This window comes from Schistocerca gregaria, chromosome 2, assembly GCF_023897955.1.
Source record: "Schistocerca gregaria isolate iqSchGreg1 chromosome 2, iqSchGreg1.2, whole genome shotgun sequence".
Taxonomy (NCBI): Eukaryota; Metazoa; Arthropoda; class Insecta; order Orthoptera; family Acrididae; genus Schistocerca; species Schistocerca gregaria.
In genome coordinates this window covers 984509665-984535406 of record NC_064921.1, presented here as the reverse complement: position 1 = coordinate 984535406, position 25742 = coordinate 984509665, and the positions used below count along the sequence as shown (strand labels likewise).

The 25742-nt window shown below is 43.7% G+C and overlaps 1 protein-coding gene across 9 annotated transcripts in view; it reads right to left on the bottom strand.

Moving 5' to 3' along the window:
- Positions 1–25742, bottom strand: part of LOC126335463 (serpin B8-like) — a 119630-nt gene that overhangs the window by 69681 nt on the left and 24207 nt on the right. For all 9 annotated transcript variants that reach the window (XM_049998773.1, XM_049998769.1, XM_049998766.1 and 6 more), the window contains exons 4-5: positions 15150–15357; positions 525–739 (exon numbers count right to left, since the gene is read on the bottom strand). In XM_049998773.1, the coding sequence (XP_049854730.1) occupies positions 525–739; positions 15150–15357 (423 nt within the window). The remainder of the gene's footprint in view (positions 1–524; positions 740–15149; positions 15358–25742) is intronic.

Below are 25742 nucleotides of genomic sequence, written 5' to 3'. Positions count from 1 at the left end.
ATAAAAGGAAAAGGTCACAGAAGTCCTTTAACTCAAACGACGAACTGAAGAACACAGGAAACCTTCAGCTCTTGAAACAGTGAAATAGTTGTGCTCAGACCCCTGTTGATTACTTTTGAAAAAGACTTCAATTATTCCTACAGTGGCGTTTCGTACCTTTTCTTTTGAACACACCTCATAATACTAATGAAATTTTCTGAAACTTAAAGTTCTGAAGTACAAATATAACTAGAGTTTGTGCTATAACCTCATTAAAATCCTGCAGGGTGTACAGCCCCGCGATCTTATGAAATGCTTAAAATAAAACTCTAAATAACCGACGTTCCTCCAGTGGCTTAGCAAACGCCTGAGAAGGGGTTTTTATGAGATTCACACCGGATGCAGAAACATAGATATTTTTACTCGTAACGTTTCTGTCCTTTGAAATAATTATGCAAGTTTTTATTTAATTACCACTCGTAGTATCGCTCATTCCTAAAATTATATGAAGAATTAAATATTTGGAAAATTGTGAATCACATTACCTTGTAAGGAAGCATCAGCGCCTGCGTATTTAATTCAGTTAAGTCAATATACTGGAAAAGGTCCTCGACGAACATCATATCAACATCTTCCGTCGTTCCTGACGGTAAATGGAAAGGTGTAGGCTTGGTTTCATCCTCGTAAAATACCTTAAGCCATGCACCCTTGAAGTAAATAGCGTTGACCAGCACCATGAGTGTTTCAGCATCCAAAACGCCTGTGAAAGTGGAACACCAAATGTAGAAAGGGAGAAAATTGTTTTTATATTACGATACAGGGTTGCAACAAAAACTTCATTGATAATTTTACGAAATGGACTCGTAATGCATAAGAAATGACTGTTACAGGATAAAAACGAAGTACAATTCCATTGTTGTGATGTTCACTCTACTGATAACATTTTTACTTGGACTCTGCCCAAATCGGTTACACAGGCCAACGATGGACAAACGTTTTTGCTGAAAATACCTTATTCTTATGTTTTTTAGGGTGGGAAATCCAACTATGATACTTAAAAAACTGTATCAGCCACCATTTTTTCACATTTTACAGTTAAATTTATTAAATTAAGCGATTTTCTAAATAATTTAACAGCTTTTATATAATTAAAATAATTTAAAAAGGAGGTGGAATGAAGTATATGACGTTGATGCTGAAAAACATTTGCTGACCAAAAAATATCAGTTCTATTTCTCTGTTAACAGATGGTGTTTTGTTTACTGTCAGCCGAACCTCACTTTCCCGTTCCATATACACCTGTGCTCAGTACAATGTCTAATCGTGGTTGTAAAAAGTCTGCTGACAGTTTTTGTTTTATTCGTGGTGAATTTGTGATTACAAAACTGTAAAGAAACATTTCAGACTTTGTGAAAAAGGTTTATCTATCATACTTTGGATCTTACCTTGGTGATCAAGATAAATCTTGGGCGCCGCATAAGGTATGTTATGTGTGTGTTGAAGATCTGAGAAAATGGTCAAAAAGGAGAAAAAAGCCTTTAGATTGGCTGTTCATGGGATATAGAGGGAGCCAAGAAATCATTCCGGTGATTATTACTTTTTGCATTGTTCATATTACGGGTCATAATTCGAAAAATAAGAAGGTAATAAGGTACCCTAACCTTCCGTCTGCCATCCGTATGGGTAGCGAGGGTATGGTGTAGATTTGCCAGTTCCTGAACCACCAGATGATTTAAATTCTATTCCAACAGAAATATTTTCTATCGTACAATGTGATTTATATGAACTAGATGATGATGAATTCCACTGTAATACAGAAAGTGTAGAGCCCAAATTGTTTACTCAGACCGAGCTTAACGATTTGGTTCGGGATCTGGGCTTATCGAAAGAAAAAGCTGAATTGCTTGGCTCTAGATTAAAAGAAAGGAAATTATTGACAGTTTCAACCGGCGTATACATGTATAGAAGTGAGAGCAGCAATTTTCTAAGTTTTTTTCAACAAGAAGGTGATTTAGTATACTGCTCATACATTCCCAGTCTGATGAATGAGTTTGGTATTGAATACAAAAAGGAAGACTGGAGGCTGTTTATTGATTCATCCAAAACTAGTTTAAAGGCTGTTTTATTACACAAGGGTAACATGTATGCATCTATAGCTGTTGGACAGTCTGTACATATGAAATGAAAGCTATGAAAACCTAGAAATAGTGCTAAATTAAATAGGCTATTCTGCTCATGTTTGGATGATATGTGGCGATCTAAAAGTAGCATGCATGCTTCTTGGTCAACAAGGTGGCTTTACCAAATTTCCATGTTTCTTGTGTGAATGGGACAGTTGGGCTAGGGATCAACACTGGTGCAGAAAGAACTGGACTCTAAATATAAAGTTAGGCCTAATGAAACGGTTTGTAAAGGCTTTACCTAAAAAGCGACCAAGTTTTAAGTATCTCTGCCAGCGTTTCCACACCGTTCAGAAGCTAAACGAAAGGAAGGCGGCTTTGTCGTACCTGACATTAGAAAATTGATGTTTGAAGTTAACTTTGAATCCACAGTGACCTTAAATGAGAAAGGAGCATGGGTATCATTCAAGCAGGTCGTTACAGAGTCAACTTTTTCATCTCAGAGTAGCACTTGCACCCTACATCCTCATTTATCTTTTGGATGTATTCCAGTCTATGTCCTCGCCTGAAGTTTTTATCCTCTACTGCTATCTAGTACCACACAAGTTATTCAGTGATATTTTAACACATTTCCTATCGTCCCTTCCCGTCATCCTGTCACTGCTTTCCATGTGTTCCTTTCTTCGCCAGCCGCGTGTTGTAGCCACTCGCCTTGCCACGGTTCTCGCGGCTTCCCCCGTCGGAGGTTCGAGTTCTCCCTCGGGCATGGGTGTGTGTGTGTGTGTGTGTGTGTGTGTGTGTGTGTGTTGTCCTTAGCGTAAGTTAGATAAAGTAGTGAGTAATCCTAGGGACCTATGGCATGCAGCAGTCTGGTCCCATAGGAACTTACCACCACAACAATATTTCTTCGCCAATTTTGTAGAGAATATTATTCTTATGAGCATCTAGGATGCATGGGGCGTTAAGGTGATTGTACAATAGTTCTCGCAGTTATCTGCCCATGCTGTCTTCAGGATTGCGTGGATGATATTTCTCTAAACGTCTGCCGGTATTCCTCATGTGTCATTTATACTTCACTTCAACTTGAATAGCCGTTTGGTAGCCACTTCCACCAATGATTTTAGAAACTCCGAAGCATTATTATCTGTCCCTGGTGCGTTACCTGATGCAGGTCTTGCAACTCCGCCTCTAATACTGGATACCCTATGTCTTCTACACGGTGTTACAAAAAGGTACGGCCAAACTTTGAGGAAACGTTCCTCACACACAAAGAAAGAAAATATGTTACGTGGACATGTGTCCGGAAACGCTTACTTTCCATGTTAGAGTTCATTTTATTACTTCTCTTCAAATCACATTAATCATGGAATGGAAGTACACAGCAACAGAACGTACCAGCGTGACTTCAAACACTTTGTTACAGGAAATGTTCAAAATGTCCTCCGTTAGCGAGGATACATGCATCCACCCTCCGTCGCATGGAATCCCTGATGCGCTGATGCAGCCCTGGAGAATGGCGTATTGTACCACAGTCGTCCACAATACGAGCACGAAGAGTCTCTACATTTGGCACCCGGGTTGTGTAGACAAGAGCTTTCAAATGCCCCCATGAATGAAAGTCAAGAGGGTTGAGGTCAGGAGAGCGTGGAGGCCATGGAATTGGTCCGCATCTACCAATCCATCGGTCACCGAATCAGTTGTTGAGAAGCGTACGAACACTTCGACTGAAATGTGCAGGAGCTCCTTCGTGCATGAATCACATGTTGTGGCACATGTTCTAGCAGCACAGGTAGAGTATCCCATATGAAATCATGATAACGTGCTCCATTGAGCGTAGGTGGAAGAACATGGGGCCCAATCAAGACATCACCAACAATGCCTGCCCAAACGTTCACAGAAAATCTGTGTTGATGACGTGAATGCACAATTGCGTGCGGATTCTCGTCAGCCCACACATGTTGATTGTGAAAATTTACAATTTGATCATGTTGGAATGAAGCCTCATCCTTAAATAGAACCATTGCACTGTAATGAGGATTGAGACATTGTTGGATTAACCATTCGCAGAAGTGTATCCGTGGAGGCCAATCAGCTGCTGATAGTGCCTGCACACGCTGTACATGGTACGGAAACAACTGGTTCTCGCGTAGCACTCCGCATACAGTGACGTGGTCAACGTTACCTTGTACAGCAGTAACTTCTCTGACGCTGACATTAGGGTTATCGTCAACTGCACGAAGAATTGTCTCGTCCATTGCTGGTATCCTCGTCGTTCTAGGTCTTCCTTAGTCGCGAGTAATAGGCTGCAATGTTCCGTGCTCCCTAAGACGCCGATCAATTGCTTCGAACGTCTTTCTATCGGGACACCTTCGTTCTGGAAATCTGTACCGCGTCACGGCTATTGCCCCGTGCTAATCCATACATCAAATGGGCATCTGCCAAATCCGCATTTGTAAACATTGCACTGACTGCAAAACCATCCTGATGAACACTAACCTGTTGATGCTTCGTACTAATGTGTTTGAAGCTAGTACTGTAGAGTAATGAGTCGCATGTCAACACAAGCACAGAAGTCAACATTACCTTCCTTCAATTGGGTCAAGTGGCGGTGAATCGAGTAAGTACAGTACATACTGACGAAACTAAAATGAGCTCTAACATGGAAATTAAGCGTTTCCGGACACATGTCCACATAACATCTTTTCTTTATTTGTGTGTGAGGAATATTTCCTGAAAGTTTAGCCGTACCTTTTTGTAACACCCTGTATATCAACTCACATTTGTTGGTCTACCAGGGGATTTCTAAAACTAAGTTACACACATTATTGAATGATGAATTACGCTTCAGAGTGACTCTGATACATTTCAGTGATTTGCAACATAGTCACCAAGTCTATTTCAACGCAGATCGTAACAGTCTACCAATAGCTCAGTTCCTCGACGATAGAAATGCGCGACTTGGTCACAAAACCATTTGAGAACAGCTATGTGAAGGTCCTCAGCGTTTAAAATTCTCTTCTTCTCTGTCCTGAAATATTGACTAGGCATTGTCGTTTGTGGTCGATGTCGACGGCCTTTTTTTTTTTTTGCCCTTTCTTTCCGATCAGCAGCACCCACGTTCCTGCGGCCTAAGACAAAACTTTAGCGCCTTTTCACTGCGGCTGAAAGTGAAGCATAGCATTTGGTCCCTGAACCACCAGAATTTCACGATTTTGTGTGCAGTTTAGACACGTCTTACCCACAAGAATCATACTGCTCCATGTACTTCTACTTTCGAGTACGTTTCCAATTTGCAGCACACATTCACTTGCACGGTGTGGTGCTCCAGAACCTAGTCTACAGGAAATCCGGAACATGTTCTCTCTTCTGACTACGCGCCATTCATATTGTGCATACTCGTAGCATGGGACGACCTGAACACCCGATGTATCACGACATTCGACAAGCCCAGCTCCATTCTCCACCCTCTTTCTCCATTTCTAAGATTTATTGGAAAGGAGAAATGTTCAAAATTCTGTGAAATCTTATGGGAATTATCTGCTAAGGTCATCAGTCCCTAAGCTTACACACTATTTAATCTAAATTGTCCTAAGGGCAAACACACACACCCACGCCCCAGGGAGGACTCGAACCTCCACCGGGACCAGCCGCACAGTACATGACTCCAGCGCCTGAGACCGCTCGGCTAATCCAGCGCGGCTCGAAAGGAGAATCACCGATCTTTTGCGGTGGCATAAAATATTTTGTGGCGGACAGCTTTCATGAGCTATTCCACTCCCTCATCTTATTTGTCGACACATTATTTGAAAAGGATTTTAAAGCTATTGAGGTGTCACAAACATGAGACGAAGTTGAAATACCACAGTACAGATAAATAATTCCAACTAAGAGACGATATATGATTAATATGAACTGATTTAAACACCAATACAAATGCATAGATAACTTACGAAATGTCTCAAAAAATTTGAGTCGAGAGTTGTAGTCTGTCAGTTAAATCCAATATTTAGGGATAAATGCGTCAACCAAATTCGGATTGAAATGTCGAATGAAAACACCTTTCAGCCATCTAAATTTCCAATTGTTATTTTGTTGAGCAACCAGTTTCATCGATGTACGAGATCTGTTCGAAAAATTCCGGAACATTCGTAATTTCCCACCAGTGATGTGTTAAAGCGAAATGTGTTTGGCATCCCTGCACACATCTGTGTTTAATGTGTAACTGCCGGAAGTTTCATCGTTGTATGTCTGTTATTTATTGTCCAGTGCCGTAGCAGTTTCTGTCGCACAATTACGATATGGCAGGGTTACAAGAGCAACGAATCTGCATTAAATTTTTCGTGAAACTCAAGAAAACCTTTACAGAGACACACCAAATAATGCAGGACGCCTACAGTGATGAGTGCTTAAGCAGTATTCGGTTTTATGAATGATTCACACAGTCCAAAAATGCCCGGACAGAATTTAAAGATGACTCTCCTTCAGAAGGCCCTTCGACGTCTTCAACGCTCATGTCATGAACATCAATGAAATGCGCGTGCCAGCACGAAGACTCATTGTCCGAAACAGTACAGAAGAATGTAACAATTCGTTTGGATCGTGTCATGAAATCCTGACACGGCATCTTGGAATGCATCGCGCTGCGGGCAAGTTGGTCCCATGGTTCATGAGTCAAGACCAGGAAGACCGTCGCCTCGCTATCTGCGAAGAAGTTTTGATTCGCGCAAATGAGAACGAGATGTTCCTTAAGAGAATCATAATTGATGATGAGACGTGGGTCAACGGTTATGACGATGAGACCAAGGTTCAGTGTGCACAGTGAGTCGGGAAATGTTTTCCAAGACCAAAAAAGCTCGTCAGGTCAGAAGTCAAAACCATTGTGATAGTTTTCTTTGACTTTGAAGGATTAGTTCCTCATGAATTCGTGCCACAGAAAAAACTGGTAATCTGTGGTACTATCGGGACGTGTTGCGAAGCCTGCGAGAAAATGTGAGAAGGAAACGGCCTGAAATGTGGCGAGACAATTAATGGCTCTTGCGTCACGATAACGCACCCGTACATTCATCTCTGTTGGTAGGTGACTACTGCACAAAAGACGAAATCACTGTGCTGCCTCATCCTCCAGAACTCGCCCCTGCGAACATTTTTTTTATTTCCAACCGTGAAAAATCCGTTGAAAGAACGAAGATTTACAATTGTAGACAGGATAAGAGAAAATTCGTACACTATGCTTCCTGCGATCCACCAAGAGGCGTTCCAAGACTCCTTCAGGAAGTGGAAACGGAGTCGGGAGCGGGCATCAATTGTACAGGAGAGTATTTCGATGGAGACCATGCACAATAAAAAGCGTAGAAATATTTTGTGGTCCACAAATTTCCGTAATTTTTTGAACAGACCACGTATTACGTCATCTTCAGTCTCTGTGTCTGACATGTAGGCAGATTCCCACCTCTGGTCCAATCAAAATGAGGGCCAGCATTCAATGACTGTTGCACGTAGGTTTTTGACACAGCGGTCGAAGGGACGGCTGTGTCAAAAATCTACGTACAACAGTCATTGAATGCTGGCCCCTAGTTTGACTGGACTAGAGGTGGGAATCTACCTACATGTCGGTCAGAGGCCGAAACTGGTTGGTTAGTAAGATAACAACTGGAAATCTAGAATGCTGTAAAGTGTTTTGATTTGACATTCTGTACTGAACAGCCGAGGTCCTGCAACCATCTGTGTAAATACGGACACACAGAGACATTCCGCTCGGTTTTTTATTTGACCTTCCTGTACTGATTTCCGCACTACTGTAGTTTTAAGCCTTCTATCCTCTAATCAACTCGATCCAATTAATATACACCGACGGAAAAATTACCAACACCAATAAATAATGCAGAGTAATAAAATTTCCGAAATAAATTAAAGTGATTAACGTTCCAAGTTCACGGCTTACTGTAGGTGCAAACTAAGCTAGAACAAATGTGTAAGGCTGGTACGCTAACAACCGTTGTAGCTGCCAGAATGCTCCGTGCAAGCATCCAACGTGCATACGAGGGTAAGTTAATTATAATCCGCAAAGTTGTTATAAAATTTTATTGTAATCAAGTAGGAAACTTACAAGAACATCATTTTTTGATATGGTCTCCTTGTGTTTCAACGCATTTGGTCCATCGTTGTACAAGCTTCCTGATGCCCTCTTAAAAAAAGGTTTTCGGTTGAGCTGCGAACCAGAAATGCACCGCTCCTTTCACTGCTTCGTCCGAGGCAAATCGACGGCCCCTTAATGCCTGTTTGAGTGGATCAAACAAGTGACAGTCAGAAGGGGCAAGATCGGGGCTATATGGAGGATGATCCAGTACTTCTCATTTGAGTTTCTGGAGCCTTTCAGCAATGAGGGTAGCAGTATGCGGACAGGCATTGTTGTGCAACAACATAACACCTTTTGACAGCAATTCTCGGCGTTTGCTTCGAATTGCAGGTCTTAGCCTGGCAGTAACCATCTCACTGTAACGTACACTGTTTATTGTTGTGCCCCTTTCCCCACAATGTCCCAGTACTGGACCTTGTACGTCCCAAAAAACCGTAAGCATCAGTTTTCCTGTGGACAGTTGGGTCTTGAACTTTTTCTTGCACGGGGGATTTGGATGATTCCGTTCCATACTCTGCCGTTTACTCTTCGGCTCGTAATGATGGATCCACGTTTCGTCACCAGTAATGATCCTGTCTAAGAAGTTGTCCCCTTCGTTACCATATCGACCCAAATGTTTTTTGCAGATGTCCAAGCGCGTTTGTTTATGCAACCGTGTGAGTTGTTTTGGAATCCATCTTGCACAAACTTTATGAAACCCAAGTCTGTTTTGGATGTTTTCGTAGGCAGAGCCGTGACTAATTTGCAGACGATGTGCCACTTCGTCAATAGTTAATAGTCACGTGAACGCTCAATGGTTTCTTGATTTGTGGCGGTAAACGGTCGTCCGCCTCCTTCATCGTGCGTAACACTTGTGCGACCATTTCGGAATTTTTCAATCCATTCGTAGACACTCCGTTGTGGCAAAACAATGTTCCCTTATTGTACAGAAAGTCATCGATGAATTTCGGCCCCTGATCACATTCCGACCACAAAAAACGTGTCACTGAACGTTGCTCTTCTTTGGTGCAAACAGACAGCGGAGCAGCCATGATTAACAGCACGGCAGCGATAACGAAACTAACCTAGCAGGTTGAAAATTGCAAAGATATAACAAGAAATAAACATAGCATGCGTCATCAACGTAAAACGACAGGACTACCAAAATAAACAAAAATATAACAAAATTGCGGATAATAGTTAACTTACCCTCGTACAATTTTTCGTACAGGTGCCAGAATTCATATTGTGGATTGTAGTTTCATGGCTGTTGCACATTGACTGAGTCCGTCAATACGGGGATCGTTAATGCTGTTTGTGGATGACGCTGGAGTTGTCAAATGATTTCCCATAATGGCCGATTGGAGCAAGCCAAGGTACTATACTGGTCGTTAATATTGCTACACCAAGAAGAAATGCAGGTGATAAACGGGTATTCATTGGACAAATATATTATGCCAGAACTGACATGCGATTACATTTTCACGCAATTTGGGTGCATAGATCCTGAAAAATCAGTACCCAGAACAACCACCGGCCTTGATACGCCTGGGCATTGAGTCAAACAGGGCTTGGATGGCGTGTACAGGTACACCTGCCCATGCAGCTTCACCACGATACCACAGTTCATCAAGAGTAGTGTCTGGCGTATTGGTGCTCGGCCACCATTGGCTCTGAGCACTATGAGACTTAACATCTTAAGTCATCAGTCTCCTAGAACGTAGAACTACTTAAACCTAACTGACCTAAGGACAACACACACTTCCGTGCCCGAGGCAGGATTCGAACCTGCGACCGTAGCAGTCCCACGGCTCCGGACTGCAGCGCCTAGAACCGCACGGCCACCGTTGCCGGCTGGGCCACCATTCACCAGACGTTTTCAGTTGGTGAGAGATCTGGAGAATGTGCTGGCCAGGGCAGCAGTCGAACATTTTCTGTATCCAGAAATGCGGACGTGCATTATCCTGCTGAAATGTAGGGTTTCGCAGGAATCAAATGAAGGAAGAGCCACGGGTCGTAACACATGTAACGTCCATTGTTCAAACTGCCGTCAATGCGAACAAGAGGTGAGCGAGACGTACAACCAATGGCACCCCATACCATCATGCCGGGTGATACGCCAGTATGGCGATGACGAATACACGCTTCCAGTGTGCATTCACCGTGATGTCGCCAAACACGGATGCGACCATCATGAGGCTGTAAACAGAACCTGGATACATCCGAAAAAATGATGTTTTGCCATTCGTATACCCACGTTCGTCGTTGAGCACACTGTCGCAGGCGCTCCTGTCTGTGATGCGGCGTCAAGGGTAACCGCAGCCATGGTCTCCAAGTTGATAGTCCATGCTACTGCAAACGTCGTCGACCTGTTCGTGCGCCGGCTGCTGGTGGCCGAGCGGTTCTAGGCGCTTCAGTCTGGAACCGCGCGACCGCTACGGTCGCAGGTTCGAATCCTGCCTCGGGCATGGATGTGTGTGATGTCCTTAGTTTAGTTAGGTTTAAGTAGTTCTAAGTTCTAGGGGACTGATGACCTCAGATGTTAAGTCCCGTAGTGCTCAGAGCCATTTTTGAACTGTTCGTGCTGATAGCTGTTGGCTTGCAAACGTCCCCACTTGTTGACTCAGGGACCGAGACGTGGCTGCACGCTCCGTTACAGCCATGCGGATAAGACGCCTGTCATCTCGACTGCTAGTGATACGAGGCCGTTGGGATCCAACACGGCATTCCGTATTACCCTTCTGAACCCACCCATTCCATATTCTGCTAACTGTCATTGGATCTCGATCCGCGCGAGCAGGTCTGTCGCAGGTCTGTCGCAATCGCCATAGGCTACAATCCGACGTTCATCAAAGTCGGAAACGTGATGGTACGTATTTCTCCTCCTTACACGAGGCAACGACGGTCAACTGCTGTTTGTGTACGAGAAATTGGTTGGGATCTGTCCTCATGTCAGCCCGTTGTAGGTGTCACTACCGGTGCCAACCTTGTGTGAATGCCCCGAAAAGCTAATCATTTGCATATCACAGCATCTTCTTCCTGTCGGTTAAATTTCACGTCTGTAGCACGTCCTCTTCGTAGTGTAGCAATTTTAATGGCCAGTAGTGTAATATGTTCATGGTCTGTAGAAAATGTTGGGTCACAGCAGCAGTAAGTTGGAAAACATCCCCTGGTACTCTGTTCATGAATAGCAGCACGACAGGTCGAATCGCCGGACTGAAGAACACAGTTGAGGCCAGGGTGCGTGGGATAACCACGAAAGGACTCCTGCTGTCATATAAAATCTCACCCCAGACCATAACTCCAGTGTGTCTAGCACGCAGACAGGGTGGTTCCAGGTGCTCAACTGGTCTCCTTCTACCCAACACATGGCCATCAATTGCACCGAGACAGAACCAGCTTTCATCAGAAAACACAACAATCCTGCACACTGCGCTCCAGTGAGCTCTCGCTTGTCACGACTGAAGTCACAAATGGCGGTGGTTTGGCATCAGTGGAATGCATGCTATAAGCTGTCTGGCTTGGAGCTCTCCTTGAAGTAACCGATTACTAACAGTTCGTTGTGTCACTGTGGTGCCAACTGGTGCTCAAATTGCTGCTGCAGATGCAGTACCAATCGCCAGAGCCATACACTGAACACGATGATCTTCCCTCTCGGTAGTGCCACGTGATTGTCCGGAGCTCGGTCTTCTAGTGACCATACGTACTCATGACTATTGCTGCCAGTAGTTATGTATAGTGGCTACATTCGCTCAAAGTCTTTCTGCAGTGTCGCAGAAGGAGCATCAAGCTTCTCATACACTCCTGGAAATTGAAATAAGAACACCGTGAATTCATTGTCCCAGGAAGGGGAAACTTTATTGACACATTCCTGGGGTCAGATACATCACATGATCACACTGACAGAACCACAGGCACATAGACACAGGCAACAGAGCATGCACAATGTCGGCACTAGTACAGTGTATATCCACCTTTCGCAGCAATGCAGGCTGCTATTCTCCCATGGAGACGATCGTAGAGATGCTGGATGTAGTCCTGTGGAACGGCTTGCCATGCCATTTCCACCTGGTGCCTCAGTTGGACCAGCGTTCGTGCTGGACGTGCAGACCGCGTGAGACGACGCTTCATCCAGTCCCAAACATGCTCAATGGGGGACAGATCCGGAGATCTTGCTGGCCAGGGTAGTTGGCTTACACCTTCTAGAGCACGTTGGGTGGCACGGGATACATGCGGACGTGCATTGTCCTGTTGGAACAGCAAGTTCCCTTGCCGGTCTAGGAATGGTAGAACGATGGGTTCGATGACGGTTTGGATGTACCGTGCACTATTCAGTGTCCCCTCGACGATCACCAGAGGTGTACGGCAAGTGTAGGAGATCGCTCCCCACACCATGATGCCGGGTGTTGGCCCTGTGTGCCTCGGTCGTATGCAGTCCTGATTGTGGCGCTCACCTGCACGGCGCCAAACACGCATACGACCATCATTGGCACCAACGCAGAAGCGACTCTCATCGCTGAAGACGACACGTCTCCATTCGTCCCTCCATTCACGCCTGTCGCGACACCACTAGAGGCGGGCTGCACGATGTTGGGGCGTGAGCGGAAGACGGACTAACGGTGTGCGGGACCGTAGCCCAGCTTCATGGAGACGGTTGCGAATGGTCCTCGCCGATACCCCAGGAGGAACAGTGTCCCTAATTTGCTGGGAAGTGGCGGTGCGGTCCCCTACGGCACTGCGTAGGATCCTACGGTCTTGGCGTGCATCCGTGGGTCGCTGCGGTCCGGTCGCAGGTCGACGGGCACGTGCACCTTCCGCCGACCACTGGCGACAACATCGATGTACTATGGAGACCTCACGCCCCACGTGTTGAGCAATTCGGCGGTACGTCCACCCGGCCTCCCGCATGCCCACTATACGCCCTCGCTCAAAGTCCGTCAACTGCACATACGGTTCACGTCCACGCTGTAGCCGCATGCTACCAGTGTTAAAGACTGCGATGGAGCTCCGTATGCCACGGCAAACTCGCTGACACTGACGGCGGCGGTGCACAAATGCTGCGCAGCTAGCGCCATTCGACGGCCAACACCGCGGTTCCTGGTGTGTCCGCTGTGCCGCGCGTGTGATCATTGCTTGTACTGCCCTCTCGCAGTGTCCGGAGCAAGTATGGTGGGTCTGACACACCGGTGTCAATGTGTTCTTTTTTCCATTTCCAGGAGTGTATATCTAGTATGTAAGGTGTCAGGCAAATCCAACACCTTCCATGAAAACCCTGACATGATAGCAAATCCGGCAGTATGTCACATAGCTACGAATAAATCCTGACATTAAACTAATCAAAGTAATACGATCAACGACTGAGCAAATGGAATACCACAGACTAACACAAGAACACCTAAGTGCATGTCATACCTCCCACCGTGAAACAGACGCAGTTCCGAGGGAAGAAGCGAGAACAGAAGCCGAGAGCAGAGTCGTGTAGGCTAGGAGGCCCTTGGATAAGGTACGGACACCCACGTCGCCAGCTGACCGCCAGGACCACCCCCCAGCCCATGTTAAAGGATAGAGCCCGCCAGAAAGACAGTATAGATCTTACGATAACACTAAAAGGACCACACCAGCTGAAAGCTTTAGCGTGAGACTATACGCATCTCTGTTACGTTGCAAGCGTTAAAAACATTGCCCCACGACGAAACGTATAACGTTTCTCATTGGATAGACAGAAGTTTTGTAGGCAGAGCTTAAGGTTAACACTGAGACCCTGATTGGTCAGTTTAAAACACTGCCGTATAGCTTTTTTTAAATCAACTTCAGTAAATTGTAGTAAGGAGAAGTTAGGAGAGAGTTGCTTCCGAGACGGCGAGGTGCGTGGAGCTGCGCCGGCCGCCGCCCTCTGACACTGCCTAACGACCGACAAGGTAATCAACGCACGAGGTGCCGCCATAAGGCTTCACTCATAACTGCAAAAGTCTCATCTGTTACATCCCCTTTTTACGTAATACTAGTGTCGATCGTCGATTAAACTTCGTGGTATTCACATTTGCTACTAGAAGTTAAAATCTGAAACGCGATGATTTTTCTGTTATATAATTATTGAGAAGCCACATCAGCCACTGTAATTTACGTCAAGGTAGATCAGTAATTAAAGATAATTCAGGGTCACTGTAGACCATGTTGATAGTTTTTTCTTTTATGAAAGTTAACTGAAATCTAGACTATAGATGTGGTATGGCATAGGTCTCCTTCAGTACATTGTAGAACTTTGAAACCCATTCAGGGAATATTCGTTCACAATTTTGCTGAACGCAGTTGATTTTTATCATCCTGTATTAAAACTTCTCCTTTTATCAATTGTGCAATTGATAAACAATGTTTTGTGAGTAGAATAAAAATTCCAATGGTAAACTTAGCTACTTTTTCGACTTTATTTTACCAGCTAACTAAAAATAGGAAAGCCTTGAACCCCTTTCACTAAATTTAGGTAGTATTAAGATTCTTTTACAGGGAGTGCAGTGGAGCTGACGCTGTATATAGTGTGTGTAGTGGTAGCAGTAGCACACTGGCCTCGAAATGTTGGGATCTGGGTTAGAGTCTCTTTCCAGGATACTGTTTTGATGCCGTATATTCCACTTGTGCCATACTTAGAGCTAGAACACATTTAATTTAATCCCCATAATAACATTTCAACAGTTATCAAATCTGATTTTAGAAGCTTCTGCTATCGCAACAATACGAGGAGGCATTTAGAATGCATTAGACGACTACAAGGAACAGTGTAGTAATGAAACTACAAAACATCGGCTAATGAATGGCTTCATTTTCTTTTGGTTTGCTAGGTGAGAGGTATTGTTAGGTCTTTATCACCTCCACTTAAATAGGCAAACAGTAAAAGTAAAATAATTTATAAAAATGCGATTTTTAAAAAGCTCCATTACCTTCTTCAATTATATCTTTTATCTTCCCATTAGTTTTATTTTCAATCCAGTTGTTAATTGTTTTCCTGGCCTGTTCTGATTCGGCAAAGTTAATCTGCTCCACTCCAGCAAGGAACCTGTCAGCAGTTTTCTTGAATTCATTCTTGATTTCTGAACCAGTCCGAAGATATATCCTGTTCGCTATGTCAAGTAACACATTTTCAGATTCCTGGAACAAAAGTTTGCAATTTAGAACCACAAAAAATAAGTTACTCACTATTTAATAACCAGAATTTATTCGGACCTCCTGATTACTGTATACAAACAATGACTACTATTATAACATCGATCGGAGTTAGTATTCAAGGTAACTGTATCTGTAATGACCTTCATTTATGTGTAAGTTACTAACCAGCAGCAGATCAGTGTCGAAGATAGCAATCAAGTGTTGTATAATAAAAGAAAAATTTCTCACTGCATTTTCCATTCTGTGCAAAAGGTTTATTTTTGCTTTTCACACTGAGCTATTTGTGATCCGGCCATTTGTTAACTGCGGTTGCTTTAAAACAAGGACGGCCAAGATTTTGTCTCACAGACCGTTCCCGGCCACGAGTGCAAAGCACTCAGCCTCGCTGCCTCATTCCCCCCCCTCCCAGAACCAGGCATTTCTTTCGACGCTGTCTGAGAGCGACGTGAGGGCAGAGAGAACTTTAAGACATAATTTCTGTCTGGCCCAAACTGCCAGTTTATAGAGAGACGCCGACAACTTTACGCTCAAGTAGTCAAGTAATTGTGACTTATTTAGTTTCATAGTAGAAAAAAGGCCTTTCACACAAATATACCAATCGAAATACTATAGCACTTTTGCAAACTCATTATGAAAACTTGGAAACTCTACGTGAGGAAAGCACTATACAGGGTGTTACAAAAAGGTACGGCCAAACTTTCAGGAAACATTCCTCACACACAAAGAAAGAAAATATGTTATGTGGACATGTGTCTGGAAACGCTTACTTTCCATGTTAGAGCTCATTTTATTACTTCTCTTCAAATCACATTAATCATGGAATGGAAGCACACAGCGCGACTTCAAACACTTTGTTACAGGAAATGTTCAAAATGTCCTCCGTTAGCGAGGATACATGCATTCACCCTCCGTCGCATGGAATGCCTGATCCGTTGCTGCAGCCCTGGGGAATGGCGTATTGTATCATAGTCGTCCACAATACGAGCACAAAGAGTCTCTACATTTGGCACCCGGGTTGCGTAGACAGGAGCTTTCAAATGTCTCCATGAATGAAAGTCAAGAGGGTTGAGGTCAGGAGAGCGTGGAGGCCATGGAATTGGTCCGTCTCTACCAATCCTCGGTCACTGAATCTGTTGTTGAGAAGCGTAGGAACACTTCGACTGAAATGTGCAGGAGCTCCATCTCGCATGAACCACATGTTGTGTCGTACTTGTAAAGGCACATGTTCTAGCAGCACAAGTAGAGTATCCCGTATGAAATCATGATAACGTGCTCCATTGAGCATAGGTAGAAGAACGTGGGGCCCAATCAAGACATCACCAACAATGCCTGCCCAAACGTTCACTTAAAATCTGTGTTGATGACGAGATTGCACTATTGCGTGCGGATTCTCGTCAGCCCACACATGTTGATTGTGAAAATTTACAACTTGATCACGTTGGAATGAAGCCTCATCCGTAAAGAGAACATTTACACTGAAATGAGGATTGACACTTTGTTGGATGAAGCATTCGCAGAAGTGTACCCGTGGAGGCCAATCAGCTGCTGATAGTGCCTGCACACGCTGTACATGGTACGGAAAGAACTGGTTCTCCCGTAGCACTCTCCATACAGTGACGTGGTCAACGTTACCTTGTACAGCAGCAACTTCTCTGACGCTGAAATTAGTGTTATCGTCAACTGCACGAAGAATTGCCTCGTGCATTGCAGGTGTCCTCGTCGTTCTAGGTCTTCCTTAGTCGCGAGTAATAGGCTGGAATGTTCCGTGCTCCCTAAGACGCCGATCAATTGCTTCGAACGTCTTCCTGTCGGGACACCTTCGTTCTGGAAATAAGTTTCGATACAAACGTACCGCGCCACGGCTATTTCCCCGTGTTAGTCTGTACATCAAAGGGGCATCTGCCAACTCCGCATTTGTAAACACTGCACTGACTGCAAAACCACGTTCGTGATGAACACTAACCTGTTGATGCTACGTACTGATGTGCTTGATGCTAGTACTGTAGAGCAATGAGTCGCATACCAACACAAGCACTGAAGTCAACATTATCTTCCTTCAATTGGGCCAACTGGCGGTGAATCGAGGAAGTACAGTACATACTGACGAAACTAAAATGAGCTCTAACATGGAAGTTAAGCGTCCAATTAACATCTTTTCTTTATTTGTGTGTGAGGAATGTTTCCTGAAAGTTTGGCCGTACATTTTTGTAACACTCTGTAGACACCGTGGACAGTTTTAACGTAAAAAGCTTTGTAATTAAAATTGGAATTACTTTGTAGGTAAATCAGTTACATCCGCACATCCGCAGAGTCGCTTTCAACTGATTTGGCTAACGGTCTCGAAAACTGATCGAGAACGGATGTGGGACTCATTATGTTCTCAAAATCTTTATAATACCAACCTTGTAATTCTTTCAAGACCACACTCAATTCTTCAGACCTCGTATTTTCTTTAACGCCAGTGAGCTTAGGGTACTTTCTACATTTACATCCACGTGATTACTCTGCTATTCAGAATAAAGTTCCTGGCAGAGGGTTCAATGAACCATCTTCAAGCTGTCTCTCTACCGTTCCACTCTCGAACGGCGCACAGGTAAAACGAGCGCTTAAATTTTTCCGTGCGAGCCCTGATTTCTCTTACTTTATCGTGATGATCATTTCTTCCTATGTAGGTGGATGCTAACAGAATGTTTCCGCAATAGGAGGAGAAAACTGATGATTGAATTTTCATGAAAAGATCCCGTCGCAACGAAAAACGCCTTTGTTTTAACGATTGCCACTCCAATTCACCTATCATGTCTGTTGCACTATCTCCCCTATTTCGCGATAATACAAAACGAGCTGTCCTTCTTTGAACTTCTTCGATGTCATCCGTCAGCTCCACCTGATGCGGATCCCACACCGCACAGCAATACTCCAGAATAGGGCGGGCAAATGTAGTGTAAGCAATCTCTTTAGTAGACCTGTTGCACCTTCTAAGTCTTCTGCCAATGAATCGCAGTCTTTGGATCGCTCTACCAACAATATTATCTGTGTGATCGTTCCAGTCTAGGTTATTTGCAATTGTAATCCCTAAGTATTTGCGGTTCTAGGCGCTGCAGTCTGGAACCGCGCGACCGCTACGGTCGCAGGTTCGAATCCTCCCTCGGGCATGGATGTGTGTGATGTCCTTAGGTTGGTTAGGTTTAAGTAGTTCTAAGTTGTAGGGGACTTATGACCTCAGATGTTAAGTCCCACAGTACTCAGAGCCATTTTGAACCTAAGTATTTAGTTGAATTTACAGCCTTAAGATTTATGTGACTTGTCGCATAATCGAAATTTAGCGGATTTCTTTTAGTAATCATGTGAATAACTTCACACTTTTCTTTATTCAGGGTCAATTGCCAGTTTTCGTACCATTCCGATATCTTATCCACATCATTTTGCAACTCGTTTTGGTCATCTGATGACTTTACAAGATGGTAAATGACAGCATTATCTGCAAACAATCTAAGACCGCTGCTAAGATTGTCTCCTATATCGTTAATATAGGTCAGGAACAATAGAGGGACTACAACACATCCTTGGGGAACGATGGATATTACTTCTGTTTTACTAGATGACTTTCCGTCTATTACTAGGAGCTGTGACCTTTCTGACAGGAAATCACGAATCCAGTCGCATAACTGAGGCAATACTCCGTAGGCACGCAGTTTGGTTAGAAGACGCTTGTAAGGAACGGTATCGCAAGTCTTCTGGAAATCTAAAAATATGGAATCAATCTGACATCCCCTGTCGATAGCACTTATTACTTCCGGAGTACGAAGAACTAGTTGTGTTTCACAAGAACGATATTCTCTGAATCAGTGTTGACTATGTGTCAATAAATCGTTTCCTTCGAGGTGCTTCATAATTTTCGAATATTTACTTCTTCTTTGGTGAAGGAGTTTCGGAAAACCGTGTTTAATAACTCTGCTTTAGTGGCACTGTCATCAGTGACTTCACCGTTGTTATGGCGCAGTGATGGTAATGATTGCGTCTTGCACTGGTGTGCTTTATGTATGACCAGAATCTCCTTGGGTTTTCTGCCAGATTTCGAGACAGTTTCGTTATGGAAATTATTAAAAGCATCTTGCACTGAAGTTCACGCTATATTTCGAACTTCTGTAAAAGTTTGCCGGTACTGGGGATTTTGCGTTCTTTTAAATTTGGCATGCTTTTTTCGCTGCTCCTGCAACAGCGATCTGACCCGTTTTGTGTACCATGGGTGCTCAGTACCATCACTTATTAATTTATGTGGTATGTATCTCTCAATTACTATCGATACTATCTCCTTGAAATCATTCGACAACTTTTCTACGCTTATATGATCTCATCGGAAGGAGTGAAGACTGTCTTAAAGTGGCGTTAAGGGAATTTTTATCACCTTTTTTAAATAGATATACTTTGAACCATGGACCTTGCCGTTGGTGGGGAGGCTTGCGTGCCTCAGCGATACAGATGGCAGTACCGTAGGTGCAACCACAACGGAGGGGTATCTGTTGAGAGGCCAGACAAACGTGTGGTTCCTGAAGAGGGGCAGCAGCCTTTTCAGTAGTTGCAGGGGCAACAGACTGGATGATTGACTGATCTGGCCTTGCAACATTAACCAAAACGGCCTTGCTGTGCTGGTACTGCGAACGGCTGAAAGCAAGGGGAAACTGCAGCCGTAATTTTTCCCGAGGACATGCAGCTTTACTGTATGATTAAATGATGATGGCATCCTCTTGGGTAAAATATTCCGGAGGTAAAATAGTCCCCCATTCGGATCTCCGGGCGGGGACTACTCAGGAGGATGTCGTTATCAGGAGGAAGAAAACTGGCGTTCTACGGATCGGAGCGTGGAATGTCAGATCCCTTAATCGGGCAGGTAGGTTAGAAAATTTAAAAAGGGAAATGGATAGGTTAAAGTTAGATATAGTGGGAATTAGTGAAGTTCGGTGGCAGGAGGAACAAGACTTCTGGTCAGGTGACTACAGGGTTATAAACACAAAATCAAATAGGGGTAATGCAGGAGTAGGTTTAATAATGAATAGGAAAATAGGAATGCGGGTAAGCTACTACAAACAGCATACTGAACGCATTATTGTGGCCAAGATAGATACGAAGCCCACATCTACTACAGTAGTACAAGTCTATATGCCAACTAGCTCTGCAGATGATGAAGAAATTGAAGAAATGTACGATGAAATAAAAGAAATTATTCAGATAGTGAAGGGAGACGAAAATTTAATAGTAATGGGTGACTGGAATTCGAGTGTAGGAAAAGGGAGAGAAGGAAACATAGTAGGTGAATATGGATTGTGGGAGAGAAATGAAAGAGGAAGCCGCCTAGTAGAATTTTGCACAGAGCACAACTTAATCATAGCTAACACTTGGTTTATGAATCATGAAAGAAGGTTGTATACGTGGAAGAACCCTGGAGATACTAAAAGGTATCAGATAGATTATATAATGGTAAGACAGAGATTTAGGAACCAGGTTTTAGGTTGTAAGACATTTCCAGGGGCAGATGTGGACTCTGACCACAATCTATTGGTTATGAACTGTAGATTAAAACTGAAGAAACTGCAAAAATGTGGGAAATTAAGGAGATGGGACCTGGATAAACTGAAAGAACCAGAGGTTGTACAGAGTTTCAGGGAGAGCATAAGGGGACAATTGACAGGAATAGGGTAAAGAAATACAGTAGAAGAAGAATGGGTAGCTCTGAGGGATGAAGTAGTGAAGGCAGCAGAGGATAAAGTAGGTAAAAAGACGAGGGCTGCTAGAAATCCTTGGGTAGCAGAAGAAATATTGAATTTAATTGATGAAAGGAGAAAATATAAAAATGCAGTAAATGAAGCAGGCAAAAACGAATACAAACGTCTCAAAAATGAGATCGACAGGAAGTGCAAAGTGGCTAAACAGCGATGGCTAGAGGACAAATGTAAGGATGTAGAAGCTTATCTCACTAGGGGTAAGATAGATACTGCCTACAGGAAAATTAAAGAGACCTTTGGAGAGAAGAGAACCATGTGTATGAATATCAAGAGCTCAGATGGCAGCTCAGTTCTAAGCAAAGAAGGGAAGGCAGAAAGGTGGAAGGAGTATACAGAAGGTTTATACAAGGGCGATGTACTTGAGGACAATATTATGGAAATGGAAGAGGATGTAGATGAAGACGAAATGGGAGATACGATACTGCGTGAAGAGTTTGACAGAGCACTGAAAGACCTGAGTCGAAACAAGGCCCCCGGAGTAGACAACATTCCATTAGAACTACTGACGGCCTTGGGAGAACCAGTCCTGACAAAACTCTACCAGCTGGTGAGAAAGATGTATGAGACAGTCGAAATACCCTCAGACTTCAAGAAGAATATAATAATTCCAATCCCAAAGAAAGCAGGTGCTGACAGATGTGAAAATTACCGAACTATCAGTTTAATAAGCCACGGCTACAAAATACTAATGCGAATTCCTTACAGACGAATGGAAAAACTGGTAGATGCAGACCTCGGGGAGGATCAGTTTGGATTCTGTCGAAATGTTGGAACACGTGAGGCAATACTGACCTTACGACTTATCTTAGAAGAAAGATTAAGGAAAGGCAAACCTACGTTTCTAGCATTTGTAGACTTAGAGAAAGCTTTTGACAATGTTGACTGGAATACTCTTTTTCAAATTCTAAAGGTGGCAGGGGTAAAATACAGGGAGCGAAAGGCTATTTATAATTTGTACAGAAACCAGATGGCAGTCATAAGAGTCGAGGGGCATGAAAGGGAAGCAGTGGTTGGGAAAGGAGTGAGACAGGGTTGTAGCCTCTCCCCAATGTTATTCAATCTGTATATTGAGCAAGCAGTAAAGGAAACAAAAGAAAAATTTGGAGTAGGTATTAAAATTCATGGAGACGAAGTAAAAACTTTGAGGTTCGCCGATGACATTGTAATTCTGTCAGAGACGGCAAAGGACTTGGAAGAGCAGTTGAACGGAATGGACAGTGTCTTGAAAGGAGGATATAAGATGAACATTATCAAAAGCAAAACGAGGATAATGGAATGTAGTCAAATTAAATCGGGTGATGCTGAGGGAATTAGATTAGGAAATGAGAGACTTAAAGTAGTTAAGGAGTTTTGCTATTTATGAAGTAAAATAACTGATGATGGTCGAAGTAGAGGTGATATAAAATGTAGACTGGCAATGGCAAGGAAAGCGTTTCTGAAGAATAGAAATTTGTTAACATCGAATATAGATTTATGTATCAGGAAGTCGTTTCTGAAAGTATTTGTTTGGAGTGTAGCCATGTATGGAAGTGAAACATGGACGATAAATAGTTTGGACAAGAAGAGAATAGAAGCTTTCGAAATGTGGTGCTACAGAAGAATACTGAAGATAAGGTGGATAGATCACGTAACTAATGAGGAGGTATTGAATCGGATTGGGGAGAAGTTTGTGGCACAACTTGACTAGAAGAAGGGATCGGTTGGTAGGACATGTTTTGAGGCATCAAGGGATCACAAATTTAGCATTGGAGGGCAGCGTGGAGGGTAAAAATCGTAGAGGGAGACCGAGAGATGAGTACACTAAGCAGATTCAGAAGGATGTAGGTTGCAGTAGGTACTGGGAGATGAAGAAGCTTGCACAGGATAGAGTAGCATGGAGAGCTGCATCAAACCAGTCTCAGGACTGAAGACCACAACAACAACATACTTTGCGTTTCTTTTTGATGTTTGTAAGTGTTACGGCATTCAGCCTAGCAGCAACTGCCTTGTGGTCGCGAATCCCTGTATTCGTCACGATACTCACTATTTGTCCACGATTAGTTGTTGCTAAGAGGTCAAGTATGCTTTCGCAATCATTTACGCTTCGAGTGGGCTCATGAACCAATTGTACAAAATAATTTTCTGAGAAAGCATTCAGTACAATTTCGGATGACTTTTTATGCCTGCCGCCGGCTTTAAACGTATAATTTATCCAGCACATCGAGGGTAGATTGAAGTCGCCACCTATTTGAAATGAGACTCAAGTTTTCTTTTAACTGTTCAGCAACTATATATCTTCTGAGTCGGGTGGGTCGGTAAAACGATCCAATTAATAGTTAAGTCCGGTTGCCAAGTGTAACCTCTACACATGCTATTTCGGAGGAACTCCCTAATTCAATTTCACTACATGGAAAACTACGTCTGACAGCAATAAATGCTCCTCCACCATCTTTATTTAATCTCTCCTTTCTGTACACTGTTAGATCGTTTGAAAAAAATTCGGCTGAACTTACTTCTGGCTTTAGTCAGCTTTCTGTACTTATAACTATTTGGGCTTCAGTGCTTTCTATTACGGCTTGGAGCTCTGGTTCTTTACCAACTCAGCTAGACAATTTACAATACCGATCGTTTCTACAACTAACTTACTGTGTTTTACATGTCCCCTTTTAGCCGGACGCCCTTTCTGTGGTTCCCTGAGACCCTCTAACCTAAAAGACCTACCAGTCCCTTCACACAGCCCCCTCTACACGTGTAACCGCTTCCTGTGTGTAGTCGACTCCTGACCTATTAAGTGGAACGCGGAAACCCACCATTCGACGGCGCAGGTCGAGCAATCTGCAGCCCACACGGTCACTGACCCACCTGAGCCTCTGATTAAGACACTCCACTCAGCTCTGCACCAAAGGACCCCATTCGGTTCTATCGACGGTGTTGTAGATGGTGAGCTCCGCCTTAAACTCGCAAGCAAGACTGGCAGTCTTTACAATTTCCGCTAGCTGCCCGAAACAAGAGAGAATCTCCTCCAATCCATAGCGACACACATCACTGGTACCGACATGAGCCACCGCATGCAGATGGCTGAATCCTTTACTCCTCATGGCATCCGGAAGCACTCTTTCCACATCCAGAATGAGTCCCCGCAGCATGCACACGCAGTGCTCACTGCCTTCCTTCCCCTCCTTCTGGAGTATTGCTCTCATGTGTTGCATGCGAATGAGATGAGGATTACCAGAGGACATCGAAACGGTTCAAAAGAGGGCAGCTTCTTTCGTATTATCGCGAAATATGGGAGAGAGTACCACGGATATGGTACACGAGTAGAGGTATCAGTTACTGCAGTCCTGGACTGTGCGGCTGGCCCCGACGGAGGTTCGAGTCCTCCCTCGGGCATGGGTGTGTGTGTCTGTCCTCAGGATAATTAGATTAAGTAGTGAGTAAGCTTAGGGACTGATGACATTAGCAGTTAAGACCCAAAAGATATCACACACTTTTTTTTGGGATGTCAGTTGTTAAAAAAAAGGCATTTCTCACTGCGGCAGGACTTTCTCATGAAATTTCGATCACCAAAATTCTCCTCAGAGTGTAAAATATTTTATTGGCGTTCATCTACATAGGGAGAAATGATCATCATTATAAAATATGAGAAATCAGATCTCGGTCGGAAAGATGTACACTACTGGCCATTAAAATTGCTACACCAAGAAGAAATGCAGATGAGAAACAGGTATTCATTGGACAAATATATTATACTACAACTGACATATTATAGATCCTGAGATGCATGCACCGAAATTGCGTGAATCGTTATCACATGTCAGTTCTAGTAGATCCTGAGACCCCCCCCATGAACCATGGACCTTGCCGTTGGTGGGGAGGCTTGTATGCCTCTTCGACACAGATAGCCACAACGGAGGGGTATCTGTTGAGAGGCCAGACAAATGTATGGTTACTGAAGAGGGGCAGCAGCCTTTTCAGTAGTTGCAGGGGCAACAGTCTGGATGATTGACTGATCTGGCCTTGTAACACTAACCAAAACGGCCTTGCTGTGCTGGTACTGCGAACGGCTGAAAGCAAGGGGAAGCTACAGCCGTAATTTTACCCTAGGGCATGCAGCTTTACTGTATGGATAACTGATGATGGCGTCCTCTTGGGTAAAATATTTCGGAGGTAAAATAGTCCCCCATTTGAATCCTCGGGCAGGGACTACTCAAGAGGACATCATTATCTGGAGAAAAAAACTGGCGTTCTACGGATCGGAGCGTGGAATGTCAGATCCCTTAATCGGGCAGGTAGGTTAGAAAATTTAAAAAGGGAAATGGATAGGTTAAAGTTAGATATAGTGGGAATTAGTGAAGTTCGATGGCAGGAGGAACAAGACTTCTGGTAAGGTGACTACAGGGTTATAAACACAGAATCAAATAGGGCTAATGCACGAGTAGGTTTAATAATGAATAGAAAAATAGGAATGCATAAAGGTACTACAAACAGCATAGTGAACACATTATTGTGTCCAAGATAGATACGAAGCCCACACCTACTACAGTAGTACAAGTTTATATGCTAACTAGCTCTGCAGATGATGAAGAAATTGATGAAATGTATGATGAA